Source organism: Leuresthes tenuis, unplaced genomic scaffold, assembly GCF_036924035.1.
Source record: "Leuresthes tenuis unplaced genomic scaffold, fLeuTen1.0.hap1 SCAF_21, whole genome shotgun sequence".
Classification (NCBI taxonomy): domain Eukaryota; kingdom Metazoa; phylum Chordata; class Actinopteri; order Atheriniformes; family Atherinopsidae; genus Leuresthes; species Leuresthes tenuis.
In genome coordinates, this window is record NW_027325375.1 from 20,136,872 (window position 1) to 20,158,453 (window position 21,582).

General features: G+C 42.7%; 1 protein-coding gene across 12 annotated transcripts in view; it reads left to right on the top strand.

The window, feature by feature from the left end:
• Positions 1-21,582, top strand: part of dlg2 (discs, large homolog 2 (Drosophila)) — a 97,846-nt gene that overhangs the window by 49,162 nt on the left and 27,102 nt on the right. For 6 of the 12 annotated variants that reach the window (XM_072375697.1, XM_072375700.1, XM_072375702.1 and 3 more), the window contains 10 exons: positions 551-715; positions 3,102-3,161; positions 14,302-14,355; positions 14,587-14,637; positions 15,361-15,485; positions 17,095-17,264; positions 17,827-17,963; positions 18,303-18,447; positions 18,815-18,980; positions 21,113-21,172. In XM_072375697.1, the coding sequence (XP_072231798.1) occupies positions 551-715; positions 3,102-3,161; positions 14,302-14,355; positions 14,587-14,637; positions 15,361-15,485; positions 17,095-17,264; positions 17,827-17,963; positions 18,303-18,447; positions 18,815-18,980; positions 21,113-21,172 (1,133 nt within the window). Of the gene's footprint in view, positions 1-550; positions 716-3,101; positions 3,162-4,887; positions 5,262-14,301; positions 14,356-14,586; positions 14,638-15,360; positions 15,486-17,094; positions 17,265-17,826; positions 17,964-18,302; positions 18,448-18,814; positions 18,981-21,112; positions 21,173-21,582 lie in introns of those variants that run through there. The other 6 variants (XM_072375701.1, XM_072375708.1, XM_072375699.1 and 3 more) reach the window with 5 other exon arrangements.

Consider the following 21,582-nt stretch of genomic DNA (forward strand, 5'->3'; position numbering starts at 1 on the left):
TTCCATCTGTGTCACAGTTAGAGGTACCACAGTACACCTGCATAGACTGATATTTGCAAATTATTGACATAATGTTGAAAATACACCGAAGATAACATGGTGGTCTGATCTCGGCTGATTTAAATTCAAACATTTGGGTTTTGTGCTTTTCTTACAGTTTCTTACCTCCGATTTTGAGTGGAATGCAGTTACCAAAATTCCCTTAAAATCACGATGACGTCGTTATCCCGACTGCCCGACTGATTTTTTTTTTATTTGTCGTCTCTCGTGCTGCCGGCATTATTTGCAAAACATTGTATTTTATCTTTATTTACATTTTACAGTGTTTAAATGATTTAGCAAACGATATTGTTCGTAAAAAAACTGATAGGATCTCGTCTTGTTGCCTTACTGATGTCTATCCTACCAAATATCCAATATTTACACCCCAGTAAAGCGAGGCCGTTCGTTCTTTTTCTCAGAGCTTGTTGAATATTTCCACGTGGGCATGTTTTCCCTCTTTATTAACAACCCTGTTTTCTTCTCGCCTCTCTACCTTTTGAACTCGCAGCAGTTCCACTACCAAGAAGAAGACTCGCCGCCTCTGGACCAGGGATTCCCACGGCTCATCAATGAAGTGCACGCTCCTGAGCTTGTGCACGTGTCAGAGAAGAACATCTCTGAGATTGAGAATGTGCACGGCTACGTGTCCCATTCCCACATCTCTCCTCTCAAGGTTTGCACCCTTTGGCCTTACAGCACGCCCCCTCTCACACTGCCTTTTTATCCACTGAGCAGATGTAGGCGCCACGTTTTTTTTTTTTCTTAAAGTAAGGACATTATAGAACATTGCCTGCATACACGTTCCTTCCTGTCTTCATTGATGAGGTGTTGGTTTGGATTTGGACTCCAGAAAGCACATTTCAGCTGTGGTTAGAGGTGCCAGGTCCATGCTGTGACTGTGAAGTCAGCCTGAAGTAGCTCAGTGGCTCGATATCAAATGACCAGGGTCAATAATTAAACTTACAGCATGCAGTTCACACGCTTCCATGTGATTTTTGCACCCAGTTCACCAGCCACTCATTGATCCTCCTCATCCTCAGGGACTTCCTCTACCTCTGCTCGTGCTTTAAGCTCCCCCTGCTGACCAAATAAGACCAATACTTTTCCTTTCTTTCATATTCAATGACAGACCGACCTTCATAGTTAACTCACCTACTCTAATTTGATCAGAACGTCTTTACTTCACCAAAGCAACTTTACAGCAGTTAATTTGGTGTTACTAAATGCTCGTTCCCTCTCCATAAAAAACGTTTATTCATAAATGGTTTATTTTATCCTGGGATTTATATAAATCTTGTTGGGGAAAGCAGAGTAGTTCGCTGTGCCCTCCAGATTTTTGTGACTTTAATTCCCAGTCGTGGCAGCGGCCGCCGTGGAGTTAAAAGATGGTTGAAATGCTCCATTGTTGCAGGTGTTATTGGGATTATTTCTATGTGGTATTTAGTTTTCTGATTTTAAGAACATACTAACCTGCAACACGAGCTTCGTCGTCTGGAGATGATGCGATAGTTTGGCTCACGATCTCAAGATAACAAAGAAAAGTGTCCAGCGTAGGATTTTATTGTTAGTCCAGTTGAGTCTTTCAGGTAAAGGGTCCTCTCCAAAAAAGGCTGCTTGTGGGCGGAGCTTGAGGGTTCTACGCAGATGTCTGACGCCGTTCCTGGGATTGGTTTTGGGGTCACGGCCTCGAATGCTCAGATTACCACCGATCCCACTGTTGCCTTCATATCCCACATCTCTCCCACTTCCTGTTAGCTCTGTCGTTTTCTCACCACCTTTGGAGGCATCTTTCATTCTGACTTATGGACTCCCAACCTACACCTGTGCTTTACCAGTATTATTCAGTCTTTCCTGGTTTTTTTCAAAAAAAGACGGACGTTTGGAGCATCAAACCATTTGAGTGGAGTTGGGATTGTCTTGAATGTCTTGTTCCAGGTTTCTAAGCGAGCTTTGAGGCCGGTCCTGACAGGGACTGTGAACAATTTTCATACCCTGGGTCCATCTCTCGACACTTAACGGCTGATCGCGAGTAATAGGCCTACATTTTCTACTTCCTTAAAACAACACAAAACTACATCTCTTCAGTGTTACCCACAATGCAATGAGAAGGCTTGGTAATACTGCACATTTCCATGGGGGCTTATTTATATGTAATAGTCTTTCAGTGGGTAAAATATTGGCATTAGGGCTGTATGAAGGAAATCTGATATTTTCCTCTGCGTATCGACAGGAAGACACAGTGATCCACTCCCCGTTGACTTCATCTATATTTAACCCTTTAGAGCGTGTATTCTACGGAGGACTGAAAGTGCCATCATCCAAAATGAATGCAAAAATGTTTAGCTGGCTAAATCAATGGGTTTTTATTTTAATAGATGCTGCTAAAACAATGTATCACATAATCTTTTATGCAAAAGTAATTAATAAGAATGTAAAATCATTTTTTCTGCTTTGATTTTAAACTGTATTGATTAAAGCTTGTGTTAATTCTGCCACTCAGCTTTAAATTTTATTTGTTGTTTGAATTAGAATATATCTGATTTTTTTCCTTTGTTGATTTGTAATTCCTGTTTTTATTTGTTTCACATTGGTCTTTTTATTCCCTCAACTTGATTTTTTTTTTCTTATTTTATTTTGATTTCACCATATACTTTTTTCACATCTAATTTTTTTAATTTATTCTATTGATATGTTTAATTTTCTGTTATTTCGCCAGTATATTTATTTCCCCCAGACCCATTTATTTCCATGTTTTCTCTTGACGTTTCCCTGCCTCCGTTTGACATTCTCCATACATTTCTGTTTCATGATGCAAATGTCATTATTTTGTTATAGCAGCATTTATTATAATTATTGTATCAACTCACTTGTTTGGCCATTAATATATGTTTGTATTTATTTCAGACGATGCCATTTTCAGTCCTTTTCCCTGCACATACTTGCTATTGTCACTTATGCTGATGTTTTTACCTGCTGCATTTGTCCCCTCCCCCTCTCTCTTTTTCCTGTGTTCTCCAAAGTGCCGGTTAAAGATCTTATCTTTCATTTCTTACCCGCAGCCTGCACTGGTTACCAGTTTTGATCTTGAATACCAGAGTGTGACCACAGCAAACCACATGGCAAGTTGTATTTGATTTTGGTCATGCATTTCCTTTGTTTTGGTGTTATGTTTGATCCAGTGCCTAAAGAACCAGTCTTTCCATTTCCTCTTGGTTATTGTCCCTTTGTCATTTCTTTTTCTTGGTATTTATTTCTATATTATTTTCCCCATTCTTGTTTTGACAACCCCTGTCTTCTTTTGACCCACGTCCCATCAGCTTCCTCGTGCTTGTTTTCTTCCATTTCTGTGCGGTTACTCTTGTTTCTGTTGATAAATCTCCTTTCTCTTCTATGTTGATGTACCAAAGGACCCATGTGTTGTCTCATTTAAGCTACGTTTTCATTAATGAAGCGAATACAAAAAAACCCAAAGGCCAAGTCGCTCTTCAGTTTCAGCAACAGCAGTGATGTGTTAAATCTGTTTTAACTGATTAAACATTATACATAACATCAGATGAGAGTCGTGAATAAAGAGGTGAGGAGAAGGTGTACATATTAAATCTGTTTCCTTCGCTTTAACAAGGAATCTAAAGGTCAGTCACCAGTCTGAAGGATTAAGAACTACTTCACCGATAGACGGGTTTCTTATATTCAAACATTACTTAATGCGCACTCAGCCAGGGCTCAAAACCGCAGTTTGGGGATTATAATAAACTTCTGTAACTCCTTGTTTACTGTTCGAAAGATCTTACCTGATTTTTTTTTTCATCAGTTGTTTCTGCTTTCTTATACCACCAGCTGGGTTTCTGATGACAGGCTGGACTCATGTGGTGATTTCTCACTTTTTCCCCACACAGCCGACTCTTCAGTATATACCCTTCACTTTGTATGCGCTTGGTTGTGGCCCGGCTTCCTCGGGCCTTCTTCATATCGGACATTTTCTCGTGGCATCCCGAAGTATTTGGAGCTGTCCTGCTGCGTTGTCATGTGGTAGTTTAACCCTTTCAGTTGTGATCATCTTGCCTCACTTTGATACCGTGGGGCCACATTTATCTGGTCTGAATGTCCGTGCTGTATGTCCTGATGTGGTGGATCAGTGAGTAGAAGTCTCTCTCAGTCCTGTCCCACAGCTTGTTGTCATCCATGTCGAGGAGGTGGCTGATGATCGCTCCACCTCAGAACCGGTATCCATAGCCGCTGTTTGTGATGATCTCGCTGGATTCGGCATTAGGGCCAGAGCATTTTCCCAGAGTTATCCTCCCTGGTCCCACTTTGTTTCTTGAAGAATGTTCTTTTCCCCCTTTTTGACCACGGTGCTGATGCTAGAGCCAGTTCAGAGTTGGTTTATCAATTGTTTGGTTGAAATAGAAATGCTCGGTTCTGTTTGGGGCAGGCTCTGAAGCAGCACTGGAACCGCTTTGGTGGCAAAAGGAAACTGTCGATGCTGTAGATATGGAAGTATTTCAGTGTCCATTGGTGCAGCGAAGAGTTGTCGTCACTCCAGCTGGTGCACAGAGGCTTCAGATCCAGAAACAAACTATTTAGAGTGTGGTGACGACGTCACTTTTTTCACGATTAAAAGTTTTCTGCCCATTAAACAAATTGCAAGCATCTTATTTTGCATACGTCATGCTCTGCGAGTCCTTTCCACAGAAGAAATATGAAATTTGAGTCCTGTGCAACGCAGGAAAAGCACAGCAGTAACAGTGAGAACTGCTGCGCACTCCTCTCCCCCACCTCCCTCTGAAAACTGGGAGCTGCCGACAACTATTTAGCAGGTGTCAGTTGGTGCTGAAGATGCTGTTTCCACATGGAAAGATGCCATTTCCTCCTCCCTTTTTCCTCCCCCCATTATTCTTTCTCTCCCTCCCCATGCTTTCGTGCTCAACGGAGACCTGACTTTGCTTGTCCAGACGCTCTCCCTCACTCAGCATCCTCCCCGTCTTTTCTACCTCCCTTTCTTCTTCTTCTTCTTTTTTTTTTTTTTTTTTTGCTTTCGCCTGTGCGCTACACTCGGTTGATGAGGAGCACTCCGTCCAAATGGACGCCAGCTAAAGCCGTTCACTCAGAATTACAGAATTATTTGACCTGCCGCTATGTTTACCTCTATTTTTTATGCTAAGAAGCTAGCGAGACGACTTGTGCAGAACAGCTGGAAAGCTAAAATGCTGAAAGACAAGGTAGGTTTAACACAATACACGCTTTGCTGATTCAATTTGTGTTAACAAAGCAAGTAGAGAACATAATAGTATTGTGAGAATGACACTTCGGGTGACCTCATCATCTTTATGATCTGTGTTGTGCCGCAGCAAATGGTACCACATCACTTCTCAATGAATATGATTATTGCCTCTCTCATACTGTCTCTGAACAGTTTCTTTTGTGGCAATATCTTTTAGGTCATCTAGCCTTCAACACGGGCAAGTTTTGATATTGTAGAAGGAGCCTTTCTCTGTTGCCTATGGTTACTAATTTTTCACAGTGACGCTGTTCACCCTCGTCTTTAGAAGAGTGAGATGATTATTGCCTGCAGCCTCCAAATGCTGATGTGACCCAAGAGGAATAGACAATGAAAAGGAATGAGATCTGCTATTAAAGATATTAACTCTGATTATAAAGAGGCTATTTCTATAGTCATTTCTATGGTGGCCCGTTAACCACCCTGTTTATTCCACTGTAATCTGTCAACAAGAAAAATTCCCAATGGGTAAAATTCATTGAGCACATTAAAGGCACCTTACAGGGTAAAGTCTTTTTTTATTTTAGCTCTTTTTTTCTCACATTGTGAGCAACAGTAAGAGGGAGTAGGTGGTCAAAAATGAAGCAAATCCCGGCTGTTGTACTTACCTTTGACCACAGTAACGGAGGGACTTTGTGTAATTAAGAAGAAGACCGAAGGAGGGCTTTTACAAGACAAAAGCAAGGCAAAGCGTGTCCAATATCTGGACAGATTTCTTCGGTGTGACTGTTTTGTAGATGGAAAGTTTGCTGGCCTGGGTGGGAGGGAAGGTGATGGTCAGAAATTCAGTGGGAGTGGGTGGAAGTCCTGCGCGTGGGTGTTCTGTGAGACTGTGGCTGCTACTTTACTCGTCCCACATTCAGCGTACATACTACGCAATCGGGATGTTTGCGGGATGTTAATCATTCTGTTTTGTGTGCAGTTGGGACTTAGTTTGTATCCAAAGGTTGGACTCTCATCAGTATTTGCTGGGTGGCACTTGAGGAAGCGGATCCTCTTCTTCTTCCGTCCAAACCCATTTCCTCTGCCAGCTGTTGTTTGTGTTTGTTTTTTTTTTCAGTAAATGAGACTAAATGAGTCCTGGGCACAGTCCTTGTTTTGACATCTACACCATCTGGACGCCTTAAGTTCTTTCCTTTGGTCTTTTGTCACACTTGGACACAGCCCTCCTGCTTTTGTTACTGTGGACTGACTCAACAGTAATTAAAGCATCAATCCTGCTGATTATGTTGTCGCCGTGTACAGTACTGTGAAAAAGTCTGGAGCCACTGCTCATTTCTTGATACAAGTATACTGCCAATATAACCATAATTTGATGAAACCGAAGTAGTCTTCAGGAATAGTTCTCCAGGCTCCTTGAAGGACATCCCAAAGCGCTTCTTTGGATGCCGGCTGCCTTTTGTTCCGTTCTCTGTCAAGATGATCCCACACTGCTTTAATAATGTTGAGGTCCGGGCTCTGGGAAGGATTCATCCCTCCATAAGACCTGTTGCCACTGATTTTCAGTCCACTTCTTGTGTCATTTGGCATAGCTCAGCCTTTTCTCCCTGTCTCCCTTCCTTAAGAATGGCTTCTTGACAGCCACCCTTCCATGGAGACCGTTTCTGATGAACAGTAGATGGATCAACTGAAGGTTCAGATGCATCTCTCAGGTCCTGTGTCAGGTCTTTGCTGGAGTTTTTCCTCTTTCTTAGTGACATCACTTACAGACACTGTTCATCAGCTGTAGATAGTTTTTTTTAGGCCTGACTCTTCTTCTTTTGTCCTCCACTTGTCCAGTTTCCTCAAATGTTTTAAGGACCCACTGCACACCATGCTGAGATATGCCAAGTTTTCACCTAAGAGCTCTTTGGGAATCACCTTGTTGGAGCAAAAATTCTATTTTCTGTCTGTCAAACTGTGTTATTTTGGAATCGGAACAATTGACGTGACTTTGTGACAGGCTGCTAGCAACAAAGTGCCCAAAGGTACAATTTAAACTGTTTCTTTGCTAAGCTATCTATTATGTGTCGACACAGCACTGGTTCATCCCTTGATCCTTTTTTCTGCTTGAATAATTCATAGATCAGTGTTAAGTGGATTAACAAAGAAAAAAACACATTCATCTGACAATGTTTAAGTGCAAGGACTGGACTGACAAAATAGCCAATGTCCAAAGAAAAACTCTGAAAGACCTTCAGAAAGCCTGTAGAACTGTTGCTCAAGACCACTTTAAAAGATTACTAGAAAGGCTGGCTGCTTGGAAGAAAGTGATAAAGAAAAAACGTGTCGCTCAAGACTTTTGCACAGTGCTGTATCACTGACTTCTGTGAAACTTGACAGCGAACCCGGCTTATTCTTAGTGTTGGGCTTTATAAATGGGTTGACCTGTAAACGGAACAAAACAACGGCCAAACATTTTAGCTGGAAGCTAAAATTTGGTCTTACAAAGAGCACCATAAGAAATCGTACGGCTTTACAGCTCTGTACGTTTCATATGTGCAGTACACTTTATTTGCATATGAGATCCCCTTCTTCCCATTGAGACAGTGGGGCTTAATTGGAAAGTCCCTCTCTCCCCTTTCCTCTGACTCTGCCTGGTTCAGGTGTCGTCATGGCGTCGTCTCCTTGGCACGACACCCTTCGGTTTCTGCTTCACAATCTATAACAACAGTAATCATCGTTATGAGGTGTCACTGTGCACAGCATGCTTACTGTGCTGAAATGAGATTTAAATGTAAAATAGCAGCCGACCTGTTTTAATATGCCCCAACCTCCGGCTTTCCTGTACATCATCCTCTCAGTCACGCACTGCACAATTACCCTCTATGCTCACGTGAACGTCAGACCACTTTTTGCTTTCTTTTTAATTCCGGACAGGGTTAATTTTGCAGCTTTGGGTTGTTTTTTTGACTCAGCCACACAAACTGCGACGATGACACTGCCACTTCATCATTTTCCGTTTGTTCCTGATCCAGAAGACAAACCAGCTAATAATATTTTGTGCGGGCCTCCTCCTCTGTGGTCAGCACTTCGGTCCCACACTCGGTGAAGTTCCTCTTGTTCTTTGCAGCTGGTTTTATTGTTGTTGATTGAACAATATGTGATAAGATGAGTGTATTATTGTACTTTATGCCGTCACTACGCCCTGTTTCATTGAAGCATTAAAGCAGTCTTTTATACATTTGGCCCCTGGTCATTCCCGGGTCTTAAAATGAGGTAAATACAGCCTCACATGAACAGCTTCACATGACACATGATACTGTTTCATAATTCATTTAGCAAAAGCAAAACTAGAATACAGAAGCAGTGTGTGAAAAACTAAGTCCAACCTTACGGCTTCTACAGGAATTAGGAAGTAGTAGTCAGATCATCAGTAAGTGTGAGCACCTCCATTAAAGCAGAAGTTTTGTCAGTTTGCTGGTTTGGAGCATTCAGCTGTGTGTTAACACAATGCCAAGGAGGAAAGACATCAGCAAGGATCTTAGAGAAGCAAATGTTGCTGCCCATCAGTCTCTAAAAAGAACATGGCAGCACAGATTAGGTTTGTAAAGTTATATCTGACAAGACTTCTGGAACAATGTCCTTTGGACAGACCAGACCAAAGTGGAGATGTTTGGTCATAATGCACAGCAGCACGTTTGGAGAAAACCAAACGCAGCATATCGGCACAAACACCTCATACCAGCTGTCAAGCACGGTGGAGGAGGGCTGATGATGTGGGCTTGTTCTGCAGCCACAGGACCTGGACACCTTGCAGTCATTGAGTCCAACATGAACTCCTCTGTATACCAAAGTATTCTGGAGTCAAATGTGAGGCCATCTGTCTGACAGCTAAAGCTTGGCTGAAACTGGATCATCAACAGGACAATGATCCCAAACACAGCAGCAGATCTACAGCAGAATGTCTGAAAAAGAAAAGAATCAAGGTGTTGCAATGGTCCAGTCAAAGTCCAGAGCTCAACCTGACTGAAATGCTGTGGTGGGACCTGAAGAGAGCTGTGCATAAACCAATACTGCAAATCTCAATTAAATGAAGCAACGTTGGAAAAAATAGTGGGCCAGAATTCCTCCACAACCATGTGAGAGACTGATAACATCATACAGAAAACCATCACTTCAACTTATTGCTGCTGAAGGAGGTTCTACCAGCTGTTGGATCATGGGGTGGACTTAACCCTCTGTACATTTCAGCATTGTTTAAGCTGTGTTCTTCAACTCTGATCCTTGGGGTCACCTGGCCAGAGATGACCTACCTTAGTCAGCATTAGCTTGAGGTCGGCTTATGCTCATTAGCCAAGTGAAGGCAGACGAGGATAAGAACAGCAGAGAGCTACTTTATCCGATCCATCACACGATATGCTCTTACAGTCAGGAAGCAGTGTCTGCAGTTTGCTTCGAAAGCCTGTTTGTCTAAGCAAATGTTTGAGTTTGCTGAGATAATGTAAATCAGATGTAAATGCTTTTAGTCTGTATTAGCTGCTATGGGTGAAAGTTTGATGTAAACCTTAGCTAAAACATACTTTAAACTGTGTTTTCAATAAGATAAGCTCACTTAAAGAAAATTTCTATACCTAAAATCAAACTCAACATACAGCATCTAACTGCTTGAAAATAGCTCCTTATTAGCTTGTTTTTTGTTGGTTTTTCCCAAGGGGAAAAGCCCTTCTGTCGGCTATTATCAATCACTCTCTTTTCTCTTTAGGTTTGTGGTCCTCGTCTGCCTGTTTTGTTCCACTGGTTGTTACTCTCCTGATGTCCCAGTGGCAGAGCAGCCATTTGGTGTGTGGGAAACAGAACCTGTTGATAATGGATGTGCGCGCTGCAGTGGCCTGATAGCCAAGAGGGCTTTAAGAGGGCCCCCGCCAATGATCTGGCAAATCAGGGGATGCAGAAATATAGAAAAGTGTGTGACGTTAGATGAGGAAGCCTAAGGACACAAGTCCCAGTTTGAGAGTGGTGGGAGAATACAAGATGACAGGCAAAAGAAGCTGTTCATCTCTCTTAAAGGTGCTGTATTTAGAATTTCTTTCATTAGCATTTAGCCCGTGTTTCATATAACTCCCACAGAGGTGACTGCGTTGTAGTTTCCGTTAGTTCTGTGAGTTTTTTTGCTCACAGTGACGCTTTCATGTCTGTTAGTGGCACTTGGCACAGCTGCTCCTCCTCTTTTGCCGACGTGCTCCATCGATTTGTCTCTAATCTAGTTTTGGCTTCCTGACAGAGCTGTCTTCCCTCAGGCATCAATTACGCCTCCGTGTGATTTATATCAGAGAGCACCCAGCACTCTGCCCGGCCTAATCCAATCACATATTTGTTTGCAGCCTGCCGCTGCAGCTCTCACCCAATCAGATATATTGAGTATGCTGTGCAAGTGTTTTCTACTGGCTTCACCCCCGCCCCCCCACCCCCCACCCTGGAGCAATATCACCCATCTGCCCTCCACAGCCCCACTGCATCCATTGTTCTGAAGTTCTCCTGGATGTTGAAAGAACACACTTTGTCGCACCGTAACGCAGCTTTTAAGAGCACCGAATCCATCCAAACCTCAGCTCATGGATAAGAGGTTGATTTAAAAAGAAAAAAAAAAAAAGCATAAGCTGATAAAGCTGATGGATGGATTATTTTACTTCTGCAGATGTTGTGGGAAATTACTGAATTTTTTTTTCTCGGCTTTCTCGTCTCAGGATGCCCGATTGTTAGTCGAAGCATGTCTGACGTGTTCGTTTGTCTCTGCCTGTAAGCGTGCGTCGGGTTGTACAAAACCGGGTTTGAGATGAGTTTTGTGGGAAAGCATAGGTGGGGAAGCGTAATGAACAAGTCATTTATGGGCTGTAGCCTTCATGGGGGAAGTGCACCGAGCCTTCTTTCCCCTTCCTGCAGAGAAGGCTTTGGGACCCTCAAGAAGAGATTTTCCATGGACATCCTGCACAGCTTTGCCCCCGATCTGTCGAGCCTAAGTACAGGACTTAATCTACGTTTAAGCCCTATGAGATGGCCCTCTCTAGCTACCGTCTGCAAGTGGAAACAGACCCTGATGGGGAAACTGAAGAAGAGACACTTTGGCACCGAGGATGAATCGCAGGTTAGAAAGCTTGTGCTTGACAGAGGCTTGAAGACCGGTCACCTTTCCTATGCTGTAAGGTTTTTAAGTATAGACTTTAAATGCTTTTGTCGTTCCGTTCTTAATGCCTTTCACATAGAAAACAGGTTGGTCTGTGTAACGATGCGAGATGCGTCTTGAACTCCGATGCAGCTTAACTCGCACAGTTCTGGGATTAAGACTACAGTTACTCCAAAGGTGTGTTGTCACATGGGAGTAAAAGCCAACAATGCGGGGTCAAACCAGCAGAATCGAAGGGAAAAGCTATTTCGACATCGAGGACAACTCGTAAATTACAAGATCCTTCGTTTTCATTTCGAACCGGTGAGACCATCTGCACGTGCAAAAATAATGAAACCATAGACTACAAGTCTGCGAATTTGATTACTTCTCATTGGACTTGCCTTCTTAAGTGAGTGTTTTTTTTTTTTAATATCCTCCCCTTCCAGTTTTTTCCTCACTTTTCTGTACTATATTGTAAAAAGTATATAAAAATGACTCGGATCAGAGCATTTACCTCGTTGCATAGAGTAGCGTAGGTTCATGAATATTATTTACCCCGTTGCGGTCGATTTCATTTTTACATTCAGACGTTTAAGCCAATGAAAGTGCTTGGTTCTGTGAGGATGGTCCCCGGAGTCGATAGTTTTTCCAGAGAGTTAAAAGACTGAATGAACAATGTCGGGTGTAGGGAGGCCGCACCGCCTCTCGGTGTCAAAGACGTGCTTTTAAGACATAGCCAGATGGGAGGTGTTTATGTATGAACTGTGTCGAGCAGCTTTTTAGGCTCATTGCATGCGCAATTTTGATGCACGGAAAAGTTTAGATGTCTTCTAAATGCAATACAAACTTAAAGATGTAACTTTTTCATTCATTCAAACCTTTTTTTTTTTTTTTATCATGCACAAGTTTTCAGTGTCTTCATTGGCCAATTAAATTCTATTTTAAAAATGCGATTTAGTGCAAGGAAAACGCTGAGGAAAAATAGCCTGAATAGAGGCAAAGAAAGACCATGATATTTGAAGAATTTACAATTAAGTTGCACTGTTTAACGGTGATAGGTGAGTGTCAGGGTTAGGTCTTAAAGGAGCATTCACCCAATGCCCAGACCCTGAACACACCACACCATACCACAGATGTGTTTGTGCCTGTCGTCCATGTCCAAATGCAGCTTTGGGCCTTTACTCCTTGGTCTGATGTCAGAATATGAGCCGAGTTGTGCCTCGGTGACGGTGCAACAGAACACCCCAGGCAGATAATGCTGGCACCAACCTTGTTGGCAGCACTTCTTACACGTTTGCACTGCATTCTCTTTGACTTTATCAAAGAACGGAAGCATCAGAATGAACTTTAGAGTTCACCGCTACATCATCCAACACACAACCAGCTGCCACTGCCCCTAGTTTTTCACGAGGCTCTGTCGGACCTCTAGTTGTGGGAACTGTTTCGTGAACAAAGCGGTCGTCGTGAGCTGTTTTGCCTGGACATTGAGGGATGAGTGTCTTAAAGTTTTGGAGTTTGTGGGGGGACCCAAGAACAGAACAGCAAACCATAGGCAGATGGAAACTTAACTGAAGATTTTATTAAAAGTGAAACTGAAAGTGCAGCCAGGCTGGATGACCAATGAGTAATGCAAATAGAAGCAAACCTAAGTCAAACCAATAACTCAACAAGAAACCGGAATCAAACAAAACAGAGGAGACTTCTCTAAAAATACCCGTGTTCACGTGTGCTTGGCCTTAGTCTTTCCATGAAAGGATGGTTGGTGGCCCACCACTTAGTGCCAGATAGTCAGAGATTCCTCAATAAAATCTGATAAAACATTTGTCGATACAAGACTGAGAAGAACTTTGGTCTTTCAGCATCTGCAGAGCAAAATATTGTGAAAAGATTCAGGGAGTCTGGGGAAATCTCAGTGTGCAAAGGCCAAGGACAGAAACCACTGTTGGATGACCTTAAAGCCCCGAGGCAGCGCCGCATGAGAAACCGTAATGCCGACATGATCAATGCAGCCACATGGGCCCCGGAGGACCATGAAAAAATACTTTCACTCAACACAGTCCACGGCCGCATCCTGAAATGTCGCCTGAAACTTGTTACGCAACTGGCAGGGAGGAGGCAAAAGAGCAGAAACTCCAGGAGCTTTTATTTTACACACAGTTTGAAAGATCGTGGCTGAAAATCAGACACAGAAGTACTACCAAGGCCTCTTCTGCTTTAGTTGAACATATTTTGTCTGAGTCTGATTTTGTTCTGTCGCGATCACAAACAGAGCAGGTCCCGTCTGTCATCTACCTCTTTGTTTCTACTGAGCGCATCCAAACTAACTGTTCAACCCCTCCCAGCAAGTATCCAGCGTCGGTTCCCTGCGGTCTTCTTCGCAGAACTTACCGACTGTCCGATCTCGCCTATCTGACGCCTATCTGAAGCAGAATTCCTCAGCTGCCGCATTGCTGGATGATTTCCTTCAGTATATACCTTGTAACATAAAAAAAAAAACGTATCTTTTTGACATTTTACGCTTAAAAACTTGTTTTGTAACAGAGCGGGGCTTTTAAGCAAGCTGCCTTCACATGTTAATTATTAATTCTACAATAACTTTGCTTGGTTTGACTTGCTTTCAGTAATCAATGACACAGACTTACCAAATTCATTTGATTGTTCCCCATGTTGTCATTCCTCTGGCTTTTTAAACTTCAGTTGTAACATTTGTCAGTGTTGTTGTATGAGGGGGGGAGTGTCTACGGTGTCGTCCTTCGTATAAAAGTTGAAAAGTTTTTGTGGAAACACAAACTTGTCCCGTAGAAGGCAGGACAGTGGTGGGCCCAGGCTGCTCTCTGATACTGAAGCATGTTTACGGTCTCATCTCTCCTCTCCTATCTCCTTCTGTCTCCTACAGGCGAGCCCTGCTCCAATAATCGTCAACACAGAAACTTTGGAGTCGGTTCCTTTTGTGAGTATGTTTTGATTGCATCCGTTAAGACTTCTTCAGTGCAGGATCCGTCTATCCTCTGGGTAGTAAAGTAACACTTCAGGAGAAGCTGTATTACTAAGTAGTAATCTGAGGTGTAGCGCATTATACAAAATAAGCCATTTGTAAGACAGGAATGCAGGTTTGGATTGCATTAAGGAGGTAAAATTGAACTAAATGTAATTTGTTTTTTTTCTGCTCTCGTTTCCTAAGATCAATGGCACAGAAATTGAATATGAGTTTGAAGAAATCACATTAGAACGGGTGAGTATCTCGGATCCCAAAGTTGCGTTTAACCCCAGAAGTTCGGAAAATTAAGACATTGCAGATGCTCAGTTTGCCTCAGTAATCCCTGACTATCTCATCATTTAATGGATGATTTAACCTTTTTTTGGGGGTCTCTTGTGGCCAGAGATGACCTTTATCTGCTCAGACTGGTTTTTAGTAGTTTATCTTTTTCGTTCCGCATGTGCAGAGAAGAAAAGACGGGCGCTAGAATGTGGGATTCCTGAAGAATTGTTTCTTGTTGAGTCACCCAATCGTTGCATTTGCTTCAAGCTGAACTGGCTGTAATTGGTGCAGAATTTAAAAGACAAGAACATGCTTGTATCTCTCACACAATGGGAGAAGGAGTGAATTTCAAAGATCTCTTTTCATAATTTCAGCGTACTGCCCCCTGGTGGTGAAAGAGCATAAAAACCGAGACGAGAAGTACCGGTACATCGAAATATGATTTGCACCAGGTTTACTGAGGATTCAACAACTCCTCCAATAAAGACCCTTTAAAACAACTCATGGGGGGTCCTGCTAACCCTTTCATTTTTGCCAGGGGGGGTTCAGACGCCTTTGCTCTCACAACTCCTACAGTCCCATATTATTTGAGCGTAATTATGTTGTTATATCCTTATGAACAGGGAGGACATTTTGGCACTTTTCACAGGTTCTGTCGGTATAGTTCCTGGTGTCACCGACTGTTTTTGCCCACAGGGAAACTCAGGGTTGGGCTTTAGTATAGCTGGAGGGACTGATAACCCACACATTGGTGACGATCCCGGCATCTTCATCACAAAGATCATTCCTGGAGGAGCTGCTGCAGAAGATGGTCGCCTGAGGTCAGTCAGTTACTCTTTTTAGAGGAAAATCTACGATCTGCGTCATTTTTCTGTTGATTTCTTGGGTTTCCTTAAGTTCAAAAGTCTTGAGCCACTTGTCCAAATGTTTTCAGGGCACACTGCACACCATGCTGAGATGTGCCAAGTTTTCAGCTAACAGCTCTTTGAGAATCACCTTGTTGCTGCAAAAACACTATTTTCTGACTGTCAAAGTGTCTGTACTGAAAATTGAAAATGGGTGGGGGGAAAAAAAAACAGCCAATATCCAAAGAAAAGCATTTAGAAAGCCTGGAGAGCTATTGCTAAAGACCACTTTAAAAGATTACAAGAAAGACCGACTGCTTGGAAGCAAAATATGAAAAACTGAGGGGTCTTTCAAGACTTTGTATATTACTGTATATGTGATCTTTTGTATCACTTTGAATCTCGAGTGTCCTTAAATATGACTGACCATTCCTGTCAGGCATCAAACTTATGCTATTTCTCCTTTTGCCTGGTAGCTTTCCACACTTATTTCAGTTGGTGGACTTGAGATTATTCCTACTAATAAGATACACAACCTTCAGAAGTTGACAGCAGCAGCATTTACTGAGACTACACCCAAAACCGGCTGTCAGAAATGAGTGGAGAACCCTTTTACTGTCAAAGTCTGTCAGTTTCTGTGCTATGTGTGCCGGGGCTAAATTACTGCATGCATATATGACAGTAAAATTTCTGCTGCGAAGGCTAGAACTGCTGCACATGTCAGTGGGTAATGCTGATGATGCTGCTGCTGGCAGCTGTTTTCCAGAATTAGGTCAGTCAGTATTTAGTTGAACCGAGTCTTTGCTCGAGGCCCTTTTTAAAAGAGCCCTGCTCACAGCAGCAGTTTGGCCCAGACAGAGGTTGCATATTTCAGTGCATGACTCCTCAAAATGGAAAAAATCCTCAGGATTTGTCTGGTTGATTGGAACATCCCACATCCAGTTCGACTGGTTAGGATCAGTGAGCGTGGCTTCTAAGGTATTATTATAAGTTATTAGATGTTGGTGGAGCTGGATGGTCCAACTCTGAGGCTACTCTGATATATGGCGGCTGTAGCTCAGGCTCTCCCTCGATTGCTGAGATTGGCAGGGCAAACAGTCCCAGTTTTGGCACACTTCTTTCATTTAAGAATCACGGAGGAGTTCTTGGGAAGCTTCAGTGCAGCAGAAATGTTTTATGTAGCCTTCCCCAGATCTGTGCTGTGCAATAAGCCCGTCTCTGAGCTCTGCAGGCAGTTCCTTTGACCTCATGGTTTGGCTTTTGCTCTGATGTGTGCTTAGATGTGTGACTTTCCAAATCAATTTGATTTTACCCAACTGGACTCCAGTTAAGGTGCGGAAACATCTCATGAGAGCCTCCTCAGATAGATTTAAAGTGTTGTTGCAGAGGGCCTGAATTCAATGTAAATGTTATATTTCCCTTTTTTTTTTTTGTTATAGCAGATTTACAATCATTTCTAACACTCTTTTTTCACTTTGTCATCACGAGGTACTGAGAGTAGACTAATGAGAAAAAACTCTCGCCCCGAAACATGGCGTCGGATGATTTAATCACTTTTTTTTTTTTATCTCTGCTTCTCTTCCAGGGTGAATGACTGCATCCTGCGGGTGAATGATGCAGATGTGTCTGAGGTTTCTCACAGTAAGGCTGTAGAGGCCCTGAAGGTTGCGGGTTCCATCGTACGTCTGTACGTGCGGCGCCGCAGGCCAATGCTTGAGACCATCATTGAGATTAAACTTATCAAAGGACCAAAAGGTGGGTTCAGGTGCTGTCCATATACATAGATATGTACGATCTATACATAAAAGTCTTTATCCACCCCTCATTTCTTTATATTCTGCTTCCAATTAGCCAGACTTTCTTAAAATCCTTTTTTTAAAAATCAAACCAAAGGTTCTTAGCGACTTTGTGAAAGTCTTTCTTTGGGCAGTGGCTGCTTTTTAACGTCATTTTAGCTCGGTTGATCCATCTACTGTTATATTTAAAGAAACGAGAGGTGACTAGAGGATAATCGTGACTTTAGAGTTGTTAAATATGTTCAAATTATTTTCTTGTTATCTATACTGCAGTTTTTTGTCTGTGGCGAGATCATTTCAATGAAATTTATCAGAATTGCGCACGCAGCCCTTCAGTTTATTGTAAAAACCTAATGCACAGTTGATATCTTTGCTGAAAAGCATTAATTATTTACATCTTTGATTGCTGGCCTGTAAGAACACACAAAGAATTAACCGAGAGGCTGTTGTCTTTTTGCGTTTCTGTACGTCAGTGCACATATTGTCCGAAACTAACCAGCTACTTTCATGTAAACGCGCAGGACTTGGATTCAGTATCGCAGGTGGAGTTGGAAACCAGCACATCCCCGGTGACAACAGCATATATGTCACCAAAATCATTGACGGTGGGGCAGCACAAAAAGATGGCCGACTACAAGTCGGAGACAGGTTATTGATGGTAAGCGTCAGGCATGCTGGAAACAATGTCATATGTGTTGGGAAAGTTTGATGAAACATTAACATTTTAAGCAAAGCTTAAGGAAGTGATGAAGTGTGTGTCCCGCACCTGCTGGGAAAGCAACAAAGCAGCTGCCTACAGGCTCAGAAATGTACTCCAAAGTCCTCTTTTGAGGAGGGCATCCCTCATGCGGAACCGGCGCTTAATTTAATTCATTTCCTGCTGTTGTCTGCCAGATTTCAGTCTCCCGACAGGCACGACACACACTTTTCACGTGAATGAGACAGAAAAAGAACACTTTTGAATGCACAAAAGGATGAATGGTCTGTGTCTGCACAGGTGAACAACTGCAGTCTGGAGGAGGTTTCTCACGAAGAGGCTGTGGTCATTTTGAAGAATACGTCAGACGTGGTCTACGTAAAAGTGGGAAAGCCCACCAATGTGTACCTATCGGATTCGTATGGGCCCCCTGATATCACACACTGTAAGTGTAACTTATCAGTCAAACTGAAAATTCAACTCGGCATCAGAGAGTGTTGCTCAGTGAAGTTAGAATACCTGCGTTGGGTGGGCTTATCGCACATTTATTACACATTAGATTAGTGGGCACCCACACCATAGCTCTTGTACTGACAACTAATTCCTTAACTAACTAAAGTCCTTTAAAGCTTCTTAACTGATTTGTCGGATACACGACCCTTTCGCGACCTCTTTTTCCGGACGCCAACACAAAGTGTCGAAAGCTTGAAAATTAGGCGCACAAAGGCGTACGCAGAGCTAGCTTCTTGGTATCTTGGAAAAAGGTCAGCTGGTTTATATTTCCGCTTGTTTCTCTCACTCTTTCTCTGCAGCTTTTTTGCCTGCCATGGAAAATCATATCTCTTCGCCGATCAACAGCGGCACTCTGGAGTACAAGTCTGTTCTGCCCTCCATCTCCCCCGGGAGCTATTCCCCTCTTTCTAAGCACTTACTGGGTGAAGAGGATATAAACAGGTTGGATGGTTTTTCACTCTTACGGTAATTACCTCCTTCGTACCAGATGTGCAGGTAGAAGCTTTTTACCCCTCCTGTTTCCCTCTTGTTCTAACTTATCTGTGTGTGTGATAATTCCAAAAAGCCATCAAAAAGCCTTCCTGTTGGAAGTTCTGAGTCCCTTTCCTCTACCATCTGCTGTCAGTCTAAACAGCAGAGAGCTTAAGATGTGTTGTTGGAGGGATTTACAGCCACACAGTAGGGGCTCCCCACCTCAACACTTCCCCGAGCCTGATGCCTTTATGCTCAGAACTCCCAATTTCACGTGTTTGTTTTGAATTTTAAATGAATATGTGTCATTGTGTCACAAAAGAATAATGAAAAGCACACAGTAATAATGAACGTGTACACATAGTGCTGCTCGCTTATATGATTTTGTCTTTGGGGCAAAGATTGCGTGGTTTCCATTTTGCAAATTAAAAACCAGAAGAGAGACAATGGAAGCTAATATCACAGGCTGACTGTTTCGGGAAGGAACCAATGAGCTGTTTGCTCACGCTCAAGCTGCATCCCATGTGGTCTTTTGGGATTGCTGTGCTGATATAAGTCGTGGCACTCTGGCAATAGTTGATGCCACCTGTGTCAATTCAACTAATTTCGATCTTTCGGATGGGACATTCATTGGCTTCCACCCATAAGTATATCTGCTGATGATCAGTTCTGAGTAACTGACTTATGATGCTTGTCGAGTGGATTTATGATGTTTTATGAATCTCCAGCCTAAAACACTGACATTAGTAATTGTTTTATATGGTTTAGGAACATGGAATAGAGCAAAAGTGAGGCGATTGGTCAGTCATTGGAGCCAGATATGTTTTAATTACAAGAAAATGAACCTGTCAGCGGACTAAATGGAGAGTCTTCTGGCCATTGGGGGATGTTGTCCAAAGAATAATGGGAAAAAAAACCCAAATGTGTTGGGAGACTCATTCTCATGCCATCCATCATTTTTAATTCTATGTCTTGTTTGCCGTGTGCAGAAAAGTGACAAATAGATACTAGTAAATGCTCCTCTGGAACACAAGTGTGAAATATAACAAGCTGTGGTTTAATTAGGTTTGCTTATAATGCAAACACCATAAACACTGGTCTGCCTTTAGGTGTTTTATTCATTCAGAGAGATTCATTGTTACGTCGTCATTAATCTCGTCCTGGCTGATGTTAGATTTGCACACAGATTCTTCAACTTCCACAAATTCATCCGTGAACTTCTGATCTGATCACTGCTGTGCTTCGCAGAGACTCTCCCTGTAACGATGAACGCCTGATAACTGAAGGCTCTGCCTCCCGTTCTACTTTTAGGAACTCTGGGAACCACAAGTAAACCTGCAGTCTGTGAGCAAAGGGCTCAGTGTTCCAATCTGGAAGTAACAAATGGAAAGACCAGTCTTTCTGCATCACTCTGAGACAGGATGTTCCTTATTTTGGCGATATTACGAAGGTGAAAGAAAGCGGTCCTTTTGTATGTCAGTCAAAGGACAGATCCTGGTCAAAGGTTCTTCACTCAGAAGTGGAGATCATACAGTTTGTGATAGATAAAGCCTTCTAGACTTCCAAAGCCAACCAGAACGTGACATTTCGGCGTGTATTTACGTGACCGTCACCAAAATGGCGCCCCTGATGACGGTCCCATTGTAAAATGAGTGTATTTTAAACCCCACCATGACCGACTGATGTTGTCCACATCCAACTGTAAAGAGACCTTCATGTTTTAGTGCCGCGTTGACCGGTTACTGACTGATGTGTCTTGATCTCACGTCACACAAAGGCTCTTTGTTTAAAGTTTAGCGCTTTGCTGCTCTGTCCGTCCCTCTCCATCAACTCCTTAAAAGGACTTTGTGGCTTCTTGTTCAAAAGTCTTTAGAGGGACGTCTGCTCCGTTGTATTTCCATTGTGCCTCTTGTAAGAGCGGTTCTTCACAGGACGTGTTGAGGGGTATGAACTAATTACTCGTAAGACCGTTTTATTGAGCTTGTTGGTTCATGAATACTGGGACGAAGAGAGTAGCCATAGCTCAACTCAACTGTGCCTGTGATCGTGCAGAGTGTTTGAATGGTGATACATCAGACTGCTATTGGTGAGCCGTTATCAAAATGTACTTTTTTCCATTCTGGTAGAAATTCCTCGCTCGATGACAGAGAAGGGAACAAGTTTGATTACAACCACTTTGAAATGAGGTGAGAGGTTTAATGCAGTTTATCACCCCCTGCATGTGTTTGCATGCGTCTTTCCTTTTATTTCGCTCCTCTTTTGTTGTAAAGGAGAACTGGAAACGGTTTTGACATTACGGCACCTTAGAAAGCAGGAGTGTCCTTTCATCATGGTGAAGAAACGACGAAGAACTGTTCAGTTTCTCTGCTTCGACCTCATTGAAGTCGATCCTTCGGGCTTTTGTCCAAAATATGGTCGAAGGCTCCTAATTCTGAAAAGGAGGTAATTGTTTTAGGCTACAGAATAGTCTTGAGTGCATATTATCACGTCTGATAAGCGATAAAACCCACTGTGGCGACTTTGAGGGGTCTTTTGTGTTTTCCCCTCGTTAGGGCATCAGCCATAACATTAAAACCACCTAATATTTAGAAAGAGC